Below are 21,085 nucleotides of genomic sequence, written 5' to 3' on the forward strand. Positions count from 1 at the left end.
ACAGCTTCTTTAGCCAATCATCTATCATAGGACACTTTGGTTGCTTCCATGTCCTGGTTACCATGAATAATGCTGCTATGAACATTGGTGTGCAAATATCTTTATGGATATAAGTTTTCAAGTCTTTGGGGTAAATACCCAGAAAAGGAATTGCTGGATCATATGGTAGATCAATTCTTAGTTTTTTGAGGACCCTCCATCCTGTTTTCCATAGTGGCTATATCAATTTTCAGTCCCACCAGCAGTGTATGAGGGTTCCTATTTCTCCACATCCTCTCCAGCATTTGTTATTACTTGTCCTGTTGATTATAGCTATTCTACCAGGTATGAGATGGTATCTCATTGTGGTTTTGATTTGCATTTCCCAAATAGCTAGCGATGCTGAGCATCTTTTCATATATTTGTTGGCCTGCACACTGATGTTCATAGAGCCGCTTTTCTTAAAGAAAGGCATTTGCCTCATTGGTGAGACACAAGACTATTTTAGACAGTTCACAGCGATGGGCATTTGCTATTTTAACCATGTATTTATTTTCACGTGTCCATCTCTCGCGTGTGTTTGTGTGTTTGTGTGTGTGTTTAACCAACACATCAGACACCTGATTTCACAAATATTGCTTAAGACAAGGCTCAAACACACATTGAAATTTTGAAGGTGATCCAGTTTAAAGAAAAATGTTAAAGGCTGGCATCTGAGCATCATAAAAGTCCTTGTGGAAGTTGACAAATGACTGCAGCCTTCCACCAGAAGTTCTCTGAGGCCCTTCCCTCCCTGAAAGACAGTGGGTTCAGGGCCCCAGGCCCACTGAAATGAGAAACACACAGACTGGGCCCTGGTTCCCACCTTGTCCTCATCATCACCAAGATGGATTGACATATGGAGTAGCAGGAGAAGTTAGGGTAAGTCGGTGGTCCCTCTTGGCCACAGGCCCCAGGAGATCTCAGAGGACACAGAAAGTGTCTTCACATGTGATCCATGCAGTGATTCAGGCCAGAGCAGGAATGGCTGAGATTGAAGGCTGAGGTAGACAGGTCTGGGTGAAGATAGCTCGGAGTAGACCTGAAGTGTCCTAAGGGGTTCAGCAGCCACATCTCCATAGAGCCTACAAGCCTATGGAAGAGGCTGTTTGAGCCCCCCAGGACCTGTGAATAAGCTTCTCCCCTTGTTCTGCCCAGGAGAGAGCAAATTGTCCCAGAGCGCAAGAGGCCAGACATGATCACAGGAATTTACAGCCCAGCCCCAGCCCAAGTGGAATTTATGAGTCTGCCTTAAGCAGGCTGTCAGGAAGTAGCCGGCTGTCAGCCTCCCATTGCCGCTGATTGATGCGGTTGTTTCCTGCCAAGAAAAATGCCCCTCCATGGCAGGCAGCAGAGGAAAAGGTTCCTAGGCCCAAGGGGCAGCCCATTACCCCATACCTGTCCCAATCTGTACCCCTCTCCTACTCTCACAGCCAATAACACTTCCCCAGGATCCCTCACCCCTGGCCTCCCACACTAACAACCTCAGCAGGAGGTGCACTTGAGGGACCCAGCCTGAGCTCTGCCCTCCCAGACCTGTCGCCTGCTCACCCCTTCTTCCCAGTGCCCTTCAGAACGATGCACCCCAGGCTAAGGTAAGGTTGGACATGCCAAATTCCAGACCCAGAATGGATCTCTGAGGAAACTCAGAATACATACGCACATATTTCACAGATGAGGAACCAGAGGTCCAGAGAGGGACGGGCCTTACCCAAAGTCACACGGCGGCATAGTGGTGTCGCTGAGACCGGAGCCCACAACACCCCTGTACCAGTTGTTTCAGTGTCTGGTCATAGCTGATTGTCATATGACCATGGGGATAGTTTTCATCTCCAAATGCAAACCCCTCTCCATAAAATGGATAGAGCGGGGTTTCCTATCCAGGCATCTAAAAGTTATGATGTCTCTGTGTCTGTTTCCTCATTCAAAAACTGGGGCTCAGCTCTCTGCTCTGCCAATTTAACAGACAGCCACGTCTTCCTGAAGCTGGAACTCACTTGAAGAGTGGAGTCAAGAGAGTCATCATTTCTGCCCCTTCTGCAGATGCCCCTGTGTTTGTGATGGGTATGAACCGTAAGAAGTATGACAACTCCCCCAAGATTGTCAATAATGGCTCCTGTACCACCAATTGCTTGGCCCCCCTGGCCAAGTTCATCCATGACAACTTTGGCATCGTGAAAGGACTCATGACCACAATCCACGCCATCACTGCCACCCAGAAGACCATGGATGGCCCTTCTAGTAAACGGTGGCATGATGGCCGAGGGGTTGCCCAGAACATTATCCCTGCTTCTACCGGCACTGCCAAGGCTGTGGGCAAGGTCATCCCTGAACTGAATGGGAAGCTTACTGGCATGGCCTTCTGTGTCCCTACCCCCAGCATGTCAGTTGTAGATCTGATCTGCCATCTGGAGAAAGCTGCCAAATATAATGACATCAAGAAAGTGGTGAAACAGGCATCAGAGATCCCCTCAAGGGCATCATGGGCTATACTGAAAACCAGGTTGTTTCCTGCAACTTTAACAGTGACACACGCTCTTCCACCTGCGATGCTAGAGCTGGCATTGCCTTCAATGACCACTTTGTCAAGCTCATTTCCTGGTATTACAATGAATTTGGCTACAGCAACAGGGTGGTGGACTTTATGGTCCACATGACCTCCAAAGAGAAAGAGCCCCAGCGAGAGAAAGAGACCCTCAGCTGCTGGGGAGTCCGTGCCCCAAATCGATCCCCCAATACACTGAGAATTTCCTGACCTCTCATTTCCATCCCAGACCCCCTGAAAAAGGGAAGGGGTTTAGGGAGCCTTACCTTGTCCTGTACCATCAATCAGTAAAGTTCACTGTACCCAGCCAAAAAAAAAATGGGGCTCAAAAATCACTCCAACTTCCTGTAGTCGTTATGAGGCTCAAGTGATAAAATTTAGATAAAGTCCTGGGACAGAGCTGGGCTCCCAGCTGGTGACCCTCATGTAGTGAAGACAGTTCATCATCCCTAATGTCTCCAGGGGCCCCACTACCTAATTTGCTTGAGGGAGGGGAACAGTTCAGGGTTGGTGGAGCAGAAGGAACAAGGAAAAGGGATGTGTGTAGGGCTGCAGGGCAGGAGTAAGGCCACATCCTGCTGGAGGAAACTCTGGAAGACTCCCTGGAGGAAGTGGCTTCAAGCAAAGGATGCAGAGCTCGGCCTCTTTTGTTCTGGGGGTCCAGGGGAGCTTCCTGAGCACCACAGGACTGAGGGGAAGCACCCTGCTCTGAAAGCCAATCTCAGCCCAAGATTCTGCCCTGGGTAACCTGGGGGTAAGTTCCTTCCCTCTCAGGGCATCTGCAAAACAGGGTCAGAGAAGACCAGACAACACTCCCTAGAGGCATCTTCCAGCTCTGACCCTTTTGCCATAGCATCTAGACCCATTGCCTGCAGTACCAAAATCTTGCCACTGGGTAGCAGCAGGGCGTGAAGCTGGGGTCTCCCTCCTTCCAGCTTCTAAAGCTGCAGCTGCTGATGATCAGTCTTCCTACCACTGGGTGTTCTTTGTTCCACCATATCCTCAGCTGGCTCTCCAAGGAACTAAAGCTGGATGACCACCCGAATCCAGACACTTGATCCTTCCCACAGCCCTGCAGAGCAGCCAGCATTCTCTCTACTTTTCAGATGGGGAAACTGGGGCCCAGAGAAGACGTCTCTAGCCCTCTTTCCCAGCCCCAGGCCCCTAGCAGGCGATATGTGAAAGAAGGATTGGAGTCAGATAGACTTTGGCTGGAATCCTGGTGCCCCCCACCCCTGACTGTGTCTCACTGGGAAAGTCGCCCACCCCCTCTGACTCTCAGCTTATTTAAGTGCTAGTACATGGCAAGTGCTGAACACACAAAACCACTGCTTTGTTTACGGTAGATTTTACAGTCCACAAAAACAGACACTTGTCTGTCTTACTCACCTTGGCGTCCCAGAGCCTGGAAGCTCCCTCCCCGGCCCTGCCTGGAAATCTGTGTAAGGTCTCCCTTCTTAGATCTTTCCACCATCCCTGATCGACCTTTTTATTGGTCTCTTCCTCCTGCTTACCCAGCTCACCTTTCTCCCATCTCCCAGCTCCCTTTCCTTTGTCCCTGCCACTACCTCACTCCCTCTCTCCTGCTGATCCCCTACTCTACACTACATAAAGTGTTTACAAGACTACCGGTGACAGTTTTTTATTTCTCTTTTGTCTCCCTTCTTCCCCTGAAGGGAAACATGCTTCCGCTCTCCTAGGAAAAATGAAGCTCTAGAAGAGAAAAACAAAGGACGGTGAGATTGTGGGTGCCCCCAGCCATACAGCCCACAGGTCACAATGCCCAGAGGTCACACCATCCACACAGCCCTCCTCTTGTCAGGGCCTCCAAGAATAGTTCTGTTATTTGCAGGGTAACAAAATGTCAATCTATATTCTAGAGGATAGACAGGGCAGAGGGATGGGGAAGCAAGAGGGAGAGTGAGGGAGAAGAGAAAGGACAGCCAGGGGGAAGCAGAGAGACTTGGAGGGAGAGGAGCTAAATGGGGGACTGTGAATACACAGGAGGAAGGAGAAACCAGAAGAACAGGACTCTCCACCTCCAGCGAGCTTGGAGATGCAGCTGCTGACCCTCACCAGGAATCCAGGGACAATGCCCTCCGACCAGCTCCCCTGCCCCTGCCCCAGCCAAGGACGAGGAACTAGAGGACTAAGTGGCAGGAGTGCCTACTCTAGTCCACTTGTCCTTGGGTGACCCCTCAGGTGGGCATCTCAGGTGGGCAGGGAAAAGAGATCTGGCTTACCCTGGTGGGGAGAGCCTCACAGCAAGTGCACCCCATACAGAGTCAGGACCCCAGACGGGAGGGCTGTGTGCCAGCCAGCGGCTCCTCTGACCCCAGGGCTGGGAATCACGCTCCAACTCCCTCCTGAGTGCAGACCCTCCCGACCTCCCTTCTGCACTTGTGCCTGGCCGGGGGACGAGAGGGGGTATTCTCAGGGTTTATATTTTTTCTTCTCCAGGGCACTGAGCGATGTGAATGAACCTGGGTGGACATGGCCATGTGCATGAGATAAGGAGGTGCCTGGGAAGAATAGGTATATGTAGTATATGCTGTGGTGTCTGTTTATATGCAGTGTGTGTGATTCATCTGTCTTTCCTTGTAAGTATAACATAAAGCTTGCATTTGAATGTGTCTGGTATTGGGGGGGGGGGCATTGTGTGCAGAGTAAGGTCCAGCGTCCAGGAGGGTCATGTTACTGTAGTTTTACTACCAACACCTGATGTGGGATTGATGACCAGTGGAGCCCCCTGGAAAGAAGGGAGGAAGTTCTGGTGGACACCCTGCCATACCCTGAGCCTCATCCGCTCACCAGTGTCTGTTAGGGGTTGGAGGGAGCTGCTTGTCATGCAGCCAGTGAGCCAGCCTCTGAACTAGAGGACATGGCTGGGCCCTCACCATCTTTTCATACACCCAGGCACAGACAGAGCCTGGCATAAAGTAGCTCAGCAAATGTGCCAGGCTCCAGGCCTAAGTACTAAGGCCACAGGCTTAAGCCCTACAAGACCAAGGCTTCCTACCAGGTCAAGGTTGGCCTCCCAAGTTGCTCAGAAGGGGTAGTGTCAGCACTCAGCCAGGCCTGGGAGGCCATGCCCACTGACCTCCTGCAGGTCACCTACCTGGTCACCACCGGAGGGAGGCAAGGCCAAGAAATGGAGACTGCTTTGTCAAAAACTCGATCCTGGCCCTGTTATTTTGTGGGCTGAGGCACAAGGCTGGCCCCATTCATCTTCCTCTTCTTGGCGGGGTCATCTCTTTTCCAAACATGTTCATCCCCTGAAGATGCATTCTGAACCCTCCAGCCTCCTTCTCCCCTTCCTTTGGGATCACAAACCCACCCCCAAGGATTAGTTCTAACTCTAGGGCCAACTGCCAGGCCCTACCCAGATTGGTACAGCTGGGTGGCAGCTGGGGTCAGACCGAGGTCAGCCCCAGACTGAGCCATGAGGCAAAAACTAGGATTTCATCTTAATATAAGTCAATGGTCTCATCCTTAGGCTGAGCCCTGACTCTCATCACAGACTGAGCCCCAACCCTGGTCACACCCTGAGTTCTGACCCTGGTCATTCACTGAGCTCTGATCCCGGTCACACACTGGACCTTTATTTAGAGACAAGCCATTAATTCTCATGTTATTTCCCTGGCTTCGGGCCTCAGTTTCTTCATTTTTCCACTAGAGGGCCTTGGGAGGGGCTGAGCACTAAATCAAAAAACCTGTATTTAGAGGTTGCCCTGAAGCTCCTCTTACCATGCGTGCTACACAGAAGAGCATCAACTGTTGCCACCCGCCAGTCCCACCCCTACCCAACACTTTCAGCCCAAGCATTACTAATTTTTGCAGCCTTTGTGATAAATGGCAATGTCAGCAAAATGACATCTTTCTAATCTGCTGCAAGACAGATGGGTCCCTAAGCTCACTCTCTCCCTCTTGAGCCTGCCCAGCCCAGCCTTTTTGAAGAGTGGAAGACAGGACAGACAGAACACCCTAGGCCTAGAGGAGAGGGGAATGGGGAGGTACTTTGGGCCCAGAGTGAAATGTGACCCTTGTAGAATTTTCTGCAAGCCCCTTTTAAAAATAATTATTTGTATGTTTTTAAAAATATTTCAAAGATATTCTCTACTCTTTTCTGCCCAAAGTTAGTTCTTCTATTCAATTTTCATTTTCAATAAAAACTTGATTATTTCTCAAATTCAAAAGGATGAGCCATCAGACACATCAGAAAGATTTTGAGTAGCCCTTTCTTCTTGCCTCCCTCAGCTTTTGGGTCAGTGGATGCAGAAGAATACGTCTCTGCCTAAGCAGTGGGGTCTGAAAGACAGTCCGCATCCTCGCCTCCTCCCCTAAGTCCTTCTCCCTTCACAGTTCCTGCCTCCCCTCCCTCCACTGGCCCAGGCTGCAGAGCAGGAGTAGAAGTCCTCCTCACACTTTCTGTGTCCAGGGGAGCTGGGATAGGGGCTGGTCCCAGGGGTGGGGGGCAAGTCAGAATGGGGGATTTGGATATCTAGAACTAAAGATGGACAAATACCAGCCCCAGAGACCCCATCCTCCCCAGAGAGCGGCAAGAACTCTGGCACCTGTCTGCCTAAAAGCAGCCAAGTCAGGAAGGGGTGGGGCAATGGGCAAGGCCTGGACTCAGAAGCAAAGCAACACTGCCCCCTCCTGGCTAGTGTGTGCTTCTCCTCTAATGGGCATTGCAGGACTAAACTGTTGAGGTTGGGGACAATCAAGTGACTCTCCAAAGACAGCATGTGACATGCAGACCTCATACCTAGGCTAACTACAGCCTCCAGCTCTGCCCACCCTGTCAACCTTCTCTCTCTGCCCAAATTTTTCTGAAAATACTGCGTCTTATCTAGCCCCACTACACTGAGGACAAAGCCTAAATCTAAGCTGTCCACCTAAATCTAATCTGGTCCCTTTACCAGCGAGCCTCCTGCAGCCTGAGCTCTTGTCCTCTGAGCCTCCCCAGCTCCCTGCCCTGCACCATTTGGTCCCACCTGCTTGCCTTTGCTCTTAACTTTACCTCCACCATAAGTACCCTTCCTTCTACATACACACTGTCTCTGCTTGTCCTCCAGGTCTTTTCCCCAGGAAAACTCCCCTTTCCCCATCCCCAACCAGGAGGACTCCTCCCTCCTCTGCCTCCACCCACTCGCCCTGTTCCTCTCTTGGGTACTGAGCACTGTCAGGGATCAGAGTCACATCATTCTGGAGCTGGAGGGAACTTGGACATCCTCCAGGCCTATCCCCCACCCTCACTGCCCAAAGGGCAACCCTGAGGCTCAGAGAGGAGCAGAAGCTGCACAAGACCACACAACACGTTACCGGCAGAGTTAGGACTAGAACTCAGCTCTCTGGAGTCTGTGCTCAGGGCTTTTTGGAGGGCATGTGGGTGCCTTCCCTTGGTGAGCCAGAACAGAACTTCTCCCAGACAAGGACCCCTACAATGTCTCCCAGCATCCTTACCCCAGGGCAGGGCGCAAAAGAAGCAGTCATGAACATTTGTAAAATGAGAAATAAATAAATATATATATTTATCTAATGTCTTCTGTGTGCTGGACATAGCAGGCACAAGCTCTGCTACTCAAAACCTTGGTAAGTTGCTCGATTCGGCATGGAAAATGATCCTCTGTGGGGAAGGTGGGGCCTCAGTCATGAATGTCAATGACCAGTGGGCACAGGTGGGGTGAGTGTTTGACACCCATGGTGAAAGCAGGTGTGCGGGGCTTGTGCACTGTCACCTGCTGGATGTCATGGGAGCCCGGGCCAGGCCGAGGAGCATGGTCCACTGGGTAGGCGAAGCGCTTGGCCATACTATAGACAGGGCTACGGTTCTGGTAGACAGAGGGCTCAGGTCGAGCATGCATGGCCGGCCCAGGGCCTCCTGCCACATTCTCCTTGTAGAACCAGTTTTTGTCCGCAGGGGCCAAACTGAAGCAAGGAGCAGCTCGGTTGACAGGGATGTTGGGCCCCAGCAAGAATGGTAGCTTGTACTGGTTGGGAGCCGGATTGGGATCCATCACTCTGTATGGGCACCGGTAGCCAAAAGTGTACTGAGGAGCCCTGCATTCCCCAGGAATGTGGGTCTTCTCCAAGTAGTAGTGGCAAGAAGCTGGAGTGGAGCTCAGACCTGAAAGTGGGTGAAGGTAGAGAGCTGCAGCCTTGATTCACCTTTACTAGACTTTACTAGACTTTATGAGAGCCACCTTAGCTTCAATCAGGGACACATGCACACCTGCATGGGGCTATGGGCAGGGTCAGGACTTAGACCATTCTGACATCAGGACGTGATGCTATGTCATTAGAACATCACCCTTGGGCTGTCAGGATTTTGACATTGTCCCTGTGATAGCACCAAGAAAACGTCCTGGAATCACTACAGTTCATGAGCTCATTAAGCTGACAATATTGCTACCATGACATGAGCCCCATTTTTATTATAACATTACTCCATGACATACATGCATAACATTGGCTTCGAGATGTTAAGTACTGTGACACAGACATGATAACGTCGATGTCTTGATGTGACATTGCAGAGACACACCTGGTGAGGGGAGTCATGACCCTTTGCCCTTGCACAGGTCCTAAGGGTGGACTTCCTTCCCCCAACCTCCCAACCCCCATCTCCCTCCCCATCCCATCTTACGCAGGTTAGAGATGCGCTCCTCCATGGGGACCTGTGGGCAGCTGGACATTCCAAACCGAGTTATTTTAGGATCCAAGAAGTAGTGAGGCCCAGGGTTGCATATGTCCATGATCCCTGCAGGGCAGCCAAGGAGGGGCTCATTTAGTCCCAGAGGCCGCCCCAGGGTTAGCCTGGCCTGTCTCCAGGAGAGATCTCCCTCCCCAAGAGAGGAGTCCCTTCCAATTGCTTGCACTCTTGGGTGTTTGGGGAACTTTTATTTTCTCATCTGTAAGAGGGGCTTTTAACATTCCCAAGAACTTCTTCAGAGGGACAGACACAGCAGCTTGGTCAGCTGGTCAGGGATTGAAGCCAAGGGGTAATAATAGGTATAGTGGCTATTGTTAGTATTAAGAAGGGGCCCAAGCCCCAGGCAGAAGATCCCCTACTGAGGACAGTGTGTCACCCCCGGGAGGGGCTTAGCGGAAACCCCCAGATACATACCCCTGTTCAGCCTCTCCTTTCACTGCTGGCCTTGGCCAGTGGTTTCAGCTGTGCTGTGTGGCCCTCTGCTTCCACACTTCCAGCGGATTCTAAGCCACCTGGGAAGGCTTGGGGTCCGCCACCTCCACCACTTTCCCCCCAGTCCCCAGCTATTCCTGTCTAGCTGCTATGGCAAGTGAACCACGGCAGCCAGAGCTGAAGGATCCCAGCCAAAGCCCAGACAGGACTCTGCTCTACCAGCTGGACAGAACATCCCTTCAAAGCTTCCTCAGAAAGTCTATTTGGGAGATGCCCGCAGTCACCTTCAGAGGGGTAGGTCACTTAGGTATCCCTGCTGGCTTCCTGCTGGAACCAACAGACCACCTGAGCATCCCACTCGGGTCAGGCCTGGGTTCCCAGAGGCCCATGGCTACAGATAATGGCTCCTTTTCTCACACTGCTACCCCAAACATTCAACAATAATAACTCTACACCCAAAGGACTGACAGGCATGGGGCACACTCACGCTTCTCCCAAGGCCGAGAGTGCAAAGTGCAGGCTGGCTCCTGGAACATAGAGATGTCATGGCCTAGGTAGCCCAGGCAGGAGGGCCTCAGGTATTTGGCAGGCCCTGGACCTGTGAGAGTGGACAGAACAGCACTCAGCCTGGACCCACCAGATCAGAAGCGGGAAGCCCCAAATATAGTGTCATGAGAACATTGGGTCTTGCTGCCACTGAGGTCACACTGTCACAATCTCACCATCGAGCTGCTTTCTGGATTAAAGGCAGTGTTCCCAGATAATATACAATTTCTCTTGTACGGGCAATGTGTAATGCGTAATAGTTGCAATTAAGTGAGAACTTATTCTGTGCCAAGTACTATGCTAAGTGTTTTATATGGATTATTTAAGTTAAGCTTCCCAACAACTCTGTAAGAAACTAATCTTTTTTCCAGCTTAAAGATGAGAGCCTAGGAATATCATTTTGCCTAAAGTCACACAAACTGATGATGTGAAAATTCTGAGACAATCAGCCAATGGAGTCCAAACATTTAATCACATACTCAAGCACTTCACACATAGAACAATAATCAGTCATTAACGATGTACTAAAACTTACTTTTTCTACTTTCGTTTGAGAGTAAGATTCAAAGGAAGCAAGGAAATCTAAAGTTGAGCTATAGGCTCCAAAAAATCCCTAGCCTCTTTCCAAAACCAGCCTCACTTCACGCCCCATGCTCCCTTGGTCCCCTATCCCCAAAAACAAAAAATTTCCAGCAACTAACTAATACTGCCTATGAGGTTCAGCATGGAGGCACAGATCTTCCATAGGCTTCAAGGAGAGTCTTCAGGAGGCAGTGCTGGAAAGCTGGGACACCTGCAGAGTAGCCCTGCAGAGAGAGGAATAGGCCCAAACCCAGGGTGGGGGACCTGCTCTCACCTTTGATCATCGCCATGATCACAGGGGTCTGCTTTACCTCCTTCCATGAGGGCACCTGCACCTTCTTCTCTGGGCGCTGCCCATAGAACACAGAGTTCCTGGCCTCCTTAGGCAGTTTCATGGCTGAGGCCGAGGAAGGGGCAATGGCAGTTACTGAGTTAACTAAGCAGCAGGCAAGAAGCTAGGCTTGTGTGAGGCTTGTTCCAAGTGCCCTACCAGAGCCTCTGTGTCCACTCTCTCCCCCATCCAGAGGTGGTCTGGGGGCTAGGAAGAAAGACAGTCCTCCAGCTTGAGCAGCTAAGGCTGTCTAGGGTGCAGCTAGTCACAGGGCATAGCAAGAAGGAGCTAGAGATGACATCACTGCAGAACTTGGACTGTGAAACCCAGAGTGTTTATTTCTCTCAGTTGCCATGGTGCCTCAACTGTGGAGTAGAAATTCTATGCTGACAGCTCAGTTGTGGAACCCTGAGAGCTCGGCTCCAATGCCCCTTACATCCAACCAGGCCAAAGAGCCTGAAGGGTCAGGGAAGAAAAAGGGAGAAGGAAAGTGACAGAGTCAGCTCTTCACTCCTGGTGGATGCCCTAGGGTTGTGGAAAGGAATGAAAAGAGGGGGTAGATTATGAGTCAAGGGTTCCTGCAGCTGGCATAGCCCCTAGGGTGGCCTGTTATCCCCTGCCCCTCCTACCTATCTCCCTACCCCGGGTTCTGGACATACCCTCCATTCTATCAAAATCTGTTTTTCTTTGAGAAAGGATCAAGCCTATTATTTCACACTAAGGTGTAATTGTTTGATAGCAACCCAGACTCCTATTACATTGCACAGTATCTTTAGAGATCCGTGTCTAGCTCAAGGAATACATGCCTGCTGTTGGCATTTCAGGCAGGAAATAGGGAATAAATAAAGGAGGATGGAGGAGTGGTGCTGAGGCCTTAAGAAGCCACTTCTTGTGCCTGTGGTCAAGAGCACCCCAGGGTGGGGGGCATGTGAAAGAAAACATTCAGCAGTAGGGAAGAGACACAGCTGCCATATGACTGATAGATGAGCCCTAGAGATGAGGAAATGCTGGAGACCTCTTCAACCCTAAAAACCTAAAAGGCTTGGGGTCCTGAGGCCTGTTTGACTAACCAGTTCATAGTTCAGATGGGATTTGATTAGAACCAGGTGAGAGGAGTTTCCACCTTGGGAATAGATAACTAGATTTAGAGAGGTTGCCTGCCACAGCCCAGTACACAGATAAGGAAACTGAGGCCCAGAAAGAGGGACTTCCCCAAAATCTCCCATCACATTAGTAGCAGAGACAGAACCAAGACACAAACTCCAGGGCTCTCTTTGAATCATAGTGTCCGATCTAATGGAAACCCAAACACACTCTGCACTCATTCTGAGTGGCAGGTGCAGTGAGGACTCAGAGACTAGCCAGGCATGCTGGGGGCTACAGAAGCCGCATGTGGTACTAAAAGGCTCAGAAGAGAGGGCAGGGTCCCACTCCAACAGGATCAGACCTCCCTGTGCCCCTTACATCACCTATGGGACAGCCAAGCCTCTGATTTCTGGAAAGGTGAGGCTGGGCAAGGTGGGGACTAGCCCAGCCTCAGTTGGCCTGGGGCTGTGGGCAGTGCTGCCTCCTCTTCCTCATTCTCTCAGCTTTATCTGGAGGAAGCTGTGGGCCTGCTGGGTCCAAGATCTGATGGTCCCCTCAGACTGATATGGGGGCCAGATGTGGGGCTAAGACCTCCACCTTCCTAGTCTGGGGTGAGTTTCCTGCTATATCAGACCCAAGAGGTCTTCCTGATATTCCCCAATCTGCAGTCTGTCATCCTTGTTTGCAGCTCACTTGGGAAAACTGAGCCACTCTATACCAGCAGGTCATAAGCCACTCTTCTTCTGCTCTAAATGCTCTCTTCCCTCAAACTTTAACAGAGACCTAGCTCAACCCTGAGACAGCCTTTGGTTCTCTCAAAAGCTGCTATTCTGTCTCCCACAACCCAGTCCCTCCAAGCCCAAGGCAGAGCTGGTACCTGGTCTCCTTGGTACCCACCTGGCAGTGTCCCCTCCCAGTCAAAAGCACCATTCCTCCAGGGTTCCGGCTTCCAGAGCATCCCTCTTCATCTCCTCAGGATTGCCAGCTTTCCTGACTCATACACTTTGTGGTCCTGTCTCATGGCCTTCTTCGCCACCCCATCTCCAACTCCTGCCATTATCCTGGTGGCTTAGGCCTCTCCAGGGATCTCCCACCAATTCTTTGGCCTCCCAGTTCCCAGTCTACCTCATCTCCAAATACTTCCCCTCCACTCCCTCTCTGCCATTCTCCCCCAACACATCTGGGCCTTCTCTCTCGCCTCCACAGCAGTAACCATCCCCTCCCTTTGGAACATCAGCCCCTGTCCTTCACTTGGTTCACTCTAGTACTCTCACACAAATTGCCTGCTATCACTGCTATCAGACTGGACTCTGACTCAAACCCTCCCTGCCACACCATCAAAAACATCAGCCCCTGTCCTTCACTTGGTTCACTCTAGTACTCTCACACAAATTGCCTGCTATCACTGCTATCAGACTGGACTCTGACTCAAACCCTCCCTGCCACACCATCAAAACCATTGGCTTCCTCTGTCACCTGTTCCCACTTCCCTCTGGAGCTGGGGAGGACCCACCAAGACCTTCTCCCATCTTGCTGCTTCCTGAAGTACATTTTGCTCTCTTTGCTTTAACCCCTCACCCAGTCCCCTCTTAGGTCATTCTACATACCCTGTGATAAACCATCTCCTTGGCCCCTCACACTGCTCCATCACTGCCTAGATCCCTCTCCATAGAGAAACGTCCCCAAAGAAACTTTCCATTGTCTGCGCTTGTCTCCCTTTCACTCTCCACAAGCCGGCTTTAGGCTCATCACTCTACCTAAACTATGATCTGCACGTGGAAGCTGCAGCCAATAGACGCTTTCACCCTCGCCCATTTGCCTGGTCGGCTGCACTGGGCCAAAATGACTGACCATTCCTTCCTCCTTGTAGCACCTCCTCCTGATTCTAAGGTGCTCTTGTCTTCCTCCCATGTCCCTACGCCCCTTCACAAAGTTTATTCCTGGCTATTCTTCCTCAACCTGATCTTTCAATGTTGGCACATGCTTATTAACTGCAAAGAGGAAAACTACAACTCTACAGGGAGAGTCCTGGCAGGCACCACCTCAACCAAGCGATATAAGTTAACATCGTCCATAATGGGCCAGAGAGCTGGTGTGTACCTCTTGAAAGGGTAGACTGAGAAGGATGTAGCATCTTTCTGGAGCGTTCCCACCAAAGATACATAACCTGAATCCAATTATCAAAGAACAAGACAAACTCAAATCAAGATCCATTTTACAAAATAACTGGTCTGTGCTTGACAAAAGTGGAAATGTCATGAAAGACAAACGCTGGCCAACTTTTTCAGATTAATAGAAACTCAAGGGATAGGACCGCTAAATGCAACATAGGAGCCAGAATTTTCCTTTGCTATCAAGGATATTATTAGGAAAATTGGCAAAACTCAGGGGAAGTCTGTGGCCTGTTAAAAACATTGTACCAATGTTCACTTCCTGATTTTGATCATATATTCTAATTAGGAAAGAGAAGACCCTCATTTTTAGGAAATACACACTGAAGTAGTTAAGTATAAAATAACATTATGTCTGCAACTTACTCTCAAATAGATCAGGAAAAAATATGCATGTACATAGAAAAGAATTTAAAATATGGTAAAATATAAACATTTAGGAAATCAAGGTGAAAGGTACATGGAAAATCTTTGTAATGGTCTTACTACTTTTCTATAAGTCTGAAATTATGTCCAAAAAGAGTTAAGAGAAAACAACGGTGTGTCAAAGTTCAGTCCTGGGCCTTCCTCTCATTTTCCACCTCCTTCCTCTCACCTGAACAGTCTCATCTCTTGTTTCGATCCCATTATCTGTCCCCCAACAATTCCCAGATACACGCCTCTGGTCCAGACCTCCTTAGGTACTTTAGACCCACATATCCAACAGCCTACACAGTGTCACTGGGGTTTGCCACAAGCATCAAAAAAATCAACATGCCAAAAATCAACATTCCCTGCCTCCCATTCACCTCAATGAATGATACCGCTGTCCATCCAAGTGCTTGTCCTAGACATCTCCCTCGTCCTTACTCCTCAGAGTTTCTGTCATTTATTCTTGTGTCTCCAGCCCCCAATGTAGTGCCTGACATATGATAAATGCTTGAGAAATATTTGTTGAATGAATGAATGAATGAGTCAATCCATTGATTGAGCAAGGAAACATCACTCCTCCTCAAAGTAGCAGACTCCTACTTTCTGAGTCACAGACACATTCCCAGTCTGGCTCACTGGACTACCACTTAGAGTTGTATGGGTTTGTATCAGTTATTTACTGCTGTGTAACATGTTACTTTCAGAACCTAAGACCATTTCTTTGGGTCAAGAGTTTAGAAGTGGCTTAGCTGGATTGTTCTAACTCCAGGTTTCTCAGTAAGTGACAGTTAAAATATCTGTAACGGCTACAGTCACCTGAAAGTTTGATTGCGGCTGGCAGATCCATTTTCAAGATAGCACACTCACACGAATGGTGAATTGGTGTTGGCTGTTGGTAAGAGGCCCCAGTTCCTCTCCACATGGGCCCTCCATAGGCTGCTTAACTGTCCTCAAGTCATGCTGGCTGGCTTTTCCCAGAGCAAGCAATCTGAAGAGAGCAAGGCAGAAGCTGCCACATCTTATGATCTCACCTTAGAAGTCACACTCCATCATTTCTGTAATGTCTTACAGGTCAGCCTTATTCAGTGTGGAAGGTGACTACACGAGGGTATGAATGCCAGAAGATGAGGACCACTGAGAGCTATCTCGGAGGTTTTTCACTACACAGGGACACCTAGCCAATGGGGCTGAAATCCAAGCTATATGTACCCGCTAAGCCCCACACAAGCTGAAGACAGCTGACTCCAGCTGGCTCCTGGTTGTCAGTCTTGCCTCTCCTTCAAGAGACTCCTGAGAGTTGTGCAAAGAGCAAGACCCTGACATCAACACTTCCCATCATCGTGACCACCAGGCACTGCCTTTCACAGTTTATAAAGCCCCAACACCTCTGTTGGAGGGCATCATCGAAGTGCCATGGTGGTTCTATAGTTTACAGATGAAGGGAAAGGTGCAGAGAAGTGAAGTGACTCACCCAAGGTGACATAAAACCAGATTTCTGGCTCCTAACCCCACATTCTTTCTACTGCCTTGCCCAGCTGTCAGGTCAGCCACATCTCCTAACACCCATCGAAGCCTCATTCCCAGCCCTGAACAGGTATTTCTCAACCTTCTTTTAGGAGACCCTCCTTAGTCCCCAAAGGTACCCGCCCTGAGCAAGTATGTGCACAGATTTCCCATCCAAGCAAAAACTGTTCATATCTCCTCCAGAAGAGTGTCTCTGCAGGCATCTTTTTATCCACTAAGGGAGCACAGCAGGGGTTAACAGCAAGAACCAATATTTAGAAATAGAAAAACCCCAGGGGCAGCCAGCTGTGGCCAGCTGGTCATAGCCACTGAAGCCATGAGACTTTGTGGATGTGGTATGGAAGATAAGTGTCTGCTCCTGGGAACAGAGGCTCTGAGAGGTTCCTCCAGCCCCACCCAGTCTCCCTAGTAGTGCTTGGGCATGACTCAGACCCTTCCCCTCACCAGGGCAAAGCCCTGTCACCAGCCTCTGGTCCACAGCCAGCTCCCTACGGCGGCAAATATAATTTTCAGCTCCTGAATGTGTAATTGTTGGGAATAGCTACCCCGCCCCTCCTGTGCCTGACTGCCTGCACTTGGAGGAGCTCTATCACTCCCTCCAGCCAGAAGCGGGGGCAACACTACTCCTAGCAGAAGCCCCAGGTCAGAGGCCCTGGCCTGGGGCCCACTGCCGTGGTGCTCCTGCCCATTAGACTGTAGGGCCATAGAATTAGGGCCAAAAGCCTGTGTCTCCTTGCACCATACATAGTAGCCTGGGTTCTGTGTCCTTCATGGCGGAAGGCCAATTCCCTGAACTCAGGACCTAGGCAGCTGGAGCACACCCAAGCTCAGGTACCACCACCCCATCTAGAGCACAAGCACCCGTCATTTACCAGAAAGCTAACTTTGGCCATGAGCTCCTTGGGTGGGGCCCAGGCGGTCAGTGTGCAAAATAGAGAGGCACTCAGAGTGCCAGGTCCTGGCCAAGGGCAGCACCAAGCCACAGCCACTGCCAGAGCAGGCACTCTTAGTCTCAGGAGCATTGAGAGTGAGAGAGAGTGACCAGTAGGGCCTGGCCAATATGCTTGTCTGAACTTTGCTGGCAGGGAAGAGGGTGATGCTGGGCTCTCTGTTGTTTGTTCTCCCAGACAGTTCTCTTGGGGAAACTGAGGCGGTACATAACACATGTCATTGTAGCTTTAGAAAATTTGGAATTCTCCTCCACGCCTGGGTATGGGCATCCTGCTTCATTCTTAGAGTGTGTTCTGAGTCTCCCTCTCCCCCTGCCCCATGGGCTCTGTCCTGTGCTTTGCTGGAAAGGAGTCAGTCAAGGAGGCAGGGGAGGCCCTGACTCACTTCCTGACCCAGCGAGGCGCGAGGAGAATACAGACGTCACTACTCCGTCACAGGGAGGTCAGTGGTGGGAAAGAGGGCTGGGAGGGCTTCTTAGAGGAAAGTGAGATGTGGCCAGGAAGGCAGGGACAGGCAGAAATGGTCACCTAAGATATCTGGTCATCCCAAAACAGAAAAAGTCATGGCAAAAGTCAGAAGCAGAGGGAGAAGGCCTGAGGATGCCAAGAAGGCCCTGGTCAGCTCTACTCAGAACTGGAGTTTCAGGGCCTCAGGGAGCATAACGAGGAGGCTGGGGAGGAGACAATAGGAGGCAGTCAGGGATCAGTTCCAAAGCAACATGGGTCCTCGACTTTGCCAGTGTGCCTGGCATGATGCCTCTCGGCACCGGCCCAAGGTTCAGGTGCTGGGCTACAGGCTGAACGAAGGCCAGGCCTGTGTGTGCTGGAGCCCTAGCATCACTTTTCCATTAGAGCCTCGGTTTTCTCATCAGTGAAAAAGGAACACTACTTCCTGACACACACACTTCTCAGGGTTGTCAAGAAACCAGATGAATGTTTTATAAACTGGGAGGCCCAGCAGAGAAGTGAGCATGGATTATTATTGCTGTGCTGGTTGCCATTATTTTTGTTTCTCTCCCCAGCTAGCAACAAAGCAAAGGAGGCTTCGAACTAATCCTGACTCTACTCTCAGCTGTAGGCAGGAACTCTGGCTGGAGGCTCCACAGAGAGTGGATTCCTGGTAGGTAAATCTGTATGGGCAGAGACTGGACAAAAGGGAGAAAATGGGGAGGGAGAAAGATAGGCAGATGGGGTGGGTGGAAATCTCCCCCCAAGTTTTTGATTCATAAAGAAGCAAAGGCCTTCTCCTCCCATCTTTTTTCTTTCCTAAAACAAAAGCTCTTTTCCTCCAAATGTAGCCTTTCCAGCAACAGCCCCTCTTCCCACCCCAGAGTCACACTTGGCCAATAATTAACCCCTAACAAGGACCAGGTGCCTTGCTGACTTGGGGAGAAAGAAAAAAACAAGGGACGAGTTGTGGAATTAATGGCTTTATTGCCACTGAAACCCACTGAGCACTGCCCTGCCTCAGGCCTTCTAGGGTGAACTGGATGGAAGTTCTTAGGTTTGTCAAAATTCCCAAAGAACAACAGCAACTAGCTTCTTAATAAACCCCTCAAATGTATTTATTGAGTACTTACTATATACAGCTTCTTCCAAAGGGCTTTCCTTCAAGAAAGGTGATGAGTGTGAAGTGGCATGCAAACAGAAACATGGGGAGGATGTGCAGCAGGACAACAGAAAAGGAGGAGATAGAACAAGCATTTATTGAGCACCTGCTGTATGCCATGCCCTGGGCTAGGTACTTGAGAGATATCAGAGCATTTAATCTTCACAAACTCAATTTTAGGAATTAGGAAACTGAGTCACAGAAAGGTAAAGCAACTTGCTCAAGGTTATACAGCTAAGTACGAAATCTAGAATTTGAACTCAGGACATGGATTTAAGACCAGTGTTCACAACCACTTCACAGACCTGACACCATCACACTGTGCGGTAGGGGTAGGAGCACTGGGCTTGGGGTAAAAGACTAGGCTCTACTTCTTAGCAGCTATGTAGACTTGCTCAAGTCCCTTAATCTCTCAGCCAGTTTCTTCACCTGCAAAAGGGAGCTCGATTTTGTTGCAAACAGTGAAATGCTGTAAACATGATGGGAATGTCACTGTTCAAGGGAAGAGGCTGGAGAGAGAGTGCTTTGCTGGATTGGGTTGAGGTTGGGCTGAAGCAGATAGGTGTAACAGAGGAATTCTGATGGGAAAAGGGAGGGGAGAGCACTCCAGGGGTGCTCTTCCACTCATTCACTAAACACAAAATCAGAAGCCAGGCAATGCTGATACTGGTGCTAGCAGAGAGCAGGCAGGCCTCTAGGCCCTAGAAGCTTTGCAATAATATTGCCTTTTCTCCTCCTGTTTGGGACAAGGATGATGTTGTTGCCTGGGATGGAGCCAAGAGGAACAGGGCCCCAGCCTGAAGCTGTTAGGTAGGAACTAAATCCAGGGCCAGATTTCCAGGAGGCAGACCCAGGAAGTTGAAACACCCGAATTCAGGAGTTGGGATGCCTGGAGTCAGGAGTTGGGATGCCTGGAGTCCTGGTCCCAAATGGTCAGGTACCTGCTCTCCACCTGGGGGTTCTTGAAAGAACCACTTCCAACTCTGAGTTTCCTGCTTCATGAAAAGGGGGAAGGGGCAGTTCTACACAACTTGCAGGGTTATTTTTAGTTGAGGATCCCTCCTGCCTTGTGAGAGAGTCTGAAACATCTCTCCGGTACAGACTGGGATACTGAGGCCCTGCTAGGCAGATAAGTTCAAGGTTGTAGTGCCAGTGGGCACAAAGCCAGTGTAAAACCTTTGGTTGGTGCCTCTCAGACCAAATGGAGTCCCGAGGAGAACTCAGAGGCAAAAAGGCCCAAAAACAGCCCGTGGGCTGGGAGCATCTATCCTTCCTCCCCGGCCTGGTGTGAGGAACCCCCACCAACCCTTGCAAGGGCAGAAGGGAAAGAAGTCAGTGGACTAGCCTAGCCCTTTCTTTCCCTAGAGGAGGTCTCCAGGAGATCCGAGTCAGAGTTCAGGGGGCCTGGGTTCCTCTGGGACTTTGTCCCAAATCTCCAGGGTGGGGCCTGGGTCTGTCAAGGGTGTAAGGGTCAGACATGAGGAGGAGCAGCCGGCATGGGCCCTTTAAGAAGCTTAGGAGTGGAGAGGGGGAGCAGACTGGGAGCCTCTGCCTGAAAACCGAGCGCGGGTAGGCGCCAGCCCCGCCCCTGAAGTTAAGTAGGCGGCGGGCGCCCCGGAGCCCAGCGAGCGCCAGAAGAGCTGAGTTCTCTCAACTCGCGATTTTGGCGTACACATTCGGGATCCCGCTCCACTCCTCTCAAGTCCTGCAGCTCGCGGCGATGCACTCAAGCCCGCGCCCCGGGCCCCCAGCCCCAGCCCTGGCCCTGGCTTTGACTTTGGCTATGTTGGTGGAACCAACATTTGCAGGTGAGTGAAGGGCCTGAGACCTCGATCCAGACTGGCAGGAGCTGTGAGGGGTTCCTTAAGTAAAGAAAAGAGACAGGAAGGCCCAGAAGTGGCCCCCAAACCAGGAGACAAGGAGTTTGTCCTGCCACTCCAGACTGGTGTCTCTGGAAGTTCCACCAGGAGTAGATGCTGCACCCCCAGCGATAGTTCTCCGTCTTGGGGTTACATGGCCTCTGGTTGCTTGAGCTTGGCTCCAGGATGGGATTGCCTAGGGCGTGGCTCTACGCAGGATTGTCCTCTATACCCAGTGTGTCTGACCCGGTACAACCTGAGCTCCCTGTGCTCAGCAGGCTTTCTGTGACTTCTTAGGGTGCCCCA

At 50.6% G+C, this 21,085-nt stretch overlaps 3 protein-coding genes across 3 annotated transcripts in view; 2 read left to right on the forward strand and 1 right to left on the reverse strand.

Moving 5' to 3' along the window:
* The first annotated feature begins 1,596 nt into the window (after nt 1-1,596).
* Nucleotides 1,597-2,773, forward strand: LOC107510489 (glyceraldehyde-3-phosphate dehydrogenase-like). The gene is given in 3 exon segments (XM_036239528.1): nt 1,597-1,613; nt 1,985-2,481; nt 2,484-2,773. Coding segments are annotated over 3 exon segments (804 nt in total).
* Nucleotides 2,774-7,839: 5,066 nt separating this feature from the next.
* Nucleotides 7,840-12,574, reverse strand: ODF3L1 (outer dense fiber of sperm tails 3 like 1). Its single transcript, XM_016144051.2, has 4 exons — nt 11,113-12,574; nt 10,198-10,308; nt 9,213-9,326; nt 7,840-8,693 (listed from the first exon to the last, which is right to left on the reverse strand). The coding sequence occupies exons 1-4, from the start codon at nt 11,231-11,233 to the stop codon at nt 8,212-8,214; spliced, it is 828 nt and encodes a 275-aa protein (XP_015999537.1). The 5' UTR covers nt 11,234-12,574; the 3' UTR covers nt 7,840-8,211.
* Nucleotides 12,575-20,359: 7,785 nt separating this feature from the next.
* Nucleotides 20,360-21,085, forward strand: part of CSPG4 (chondroitin sulfate proteoglycan 4) — a 35,671-nt gene continuing 34,945 nt past the window's right edge. The window contains exon 1 of the mRNA XM_016144097.2: nt 20,360-20,728. Coding sequence (XP_015999583.2) covers nt 20,641-20,728 — 88 coding nt within the window. The 5' untranslated portion in view covers nt 20,360-20,640. The remainder of the gene's footprint in view (nt 20,729-21,085) is intronic.

The sequence above is a fragment of the Rousettus aegyptiacus genome, unplaced genomic scaffold (assembly GCF_014176215.1).
Source record: "Rousettus aegyptiacus isolate mRouAeg1 unplaced genomic scaffold, mRouAeg1.p scaffold_m13_p_3, whole genome shotgun sequence".
In the NCBI taxonomy this organism is placed as follows: Eukaryota; Metazoa; Chordata; class Mammalia; order Chiroptera; family Pteropodidae; genus Rousettus; species Rousettus aegyptiacus.

Bases quoted from the DNA above. Each gene is read 5' to 3' on its own strand.
- ODF3L1 (XM_016144051.2), bottom strand. From the start codon at position 11,233: ATGAAACTGCCTAAGGAGGCCAGGAACTCTGTGTTCTATGGGCAGCGC. The intron at 10,309-11,112 runs GTGAGAGCAGGT...CCACTCTCACAG, and splicing joins GATCATGGCGATGATCAAAG to GTCCAGGGCCTGCCAAATAC. The intron at 9,327-10,197 runs GTGAGTGTGCCC...GCTGCCCTGCAG, and splicing joins CTCTCGGCCTTGGGAGAAGC to GGATCATGGACATATGCAAC.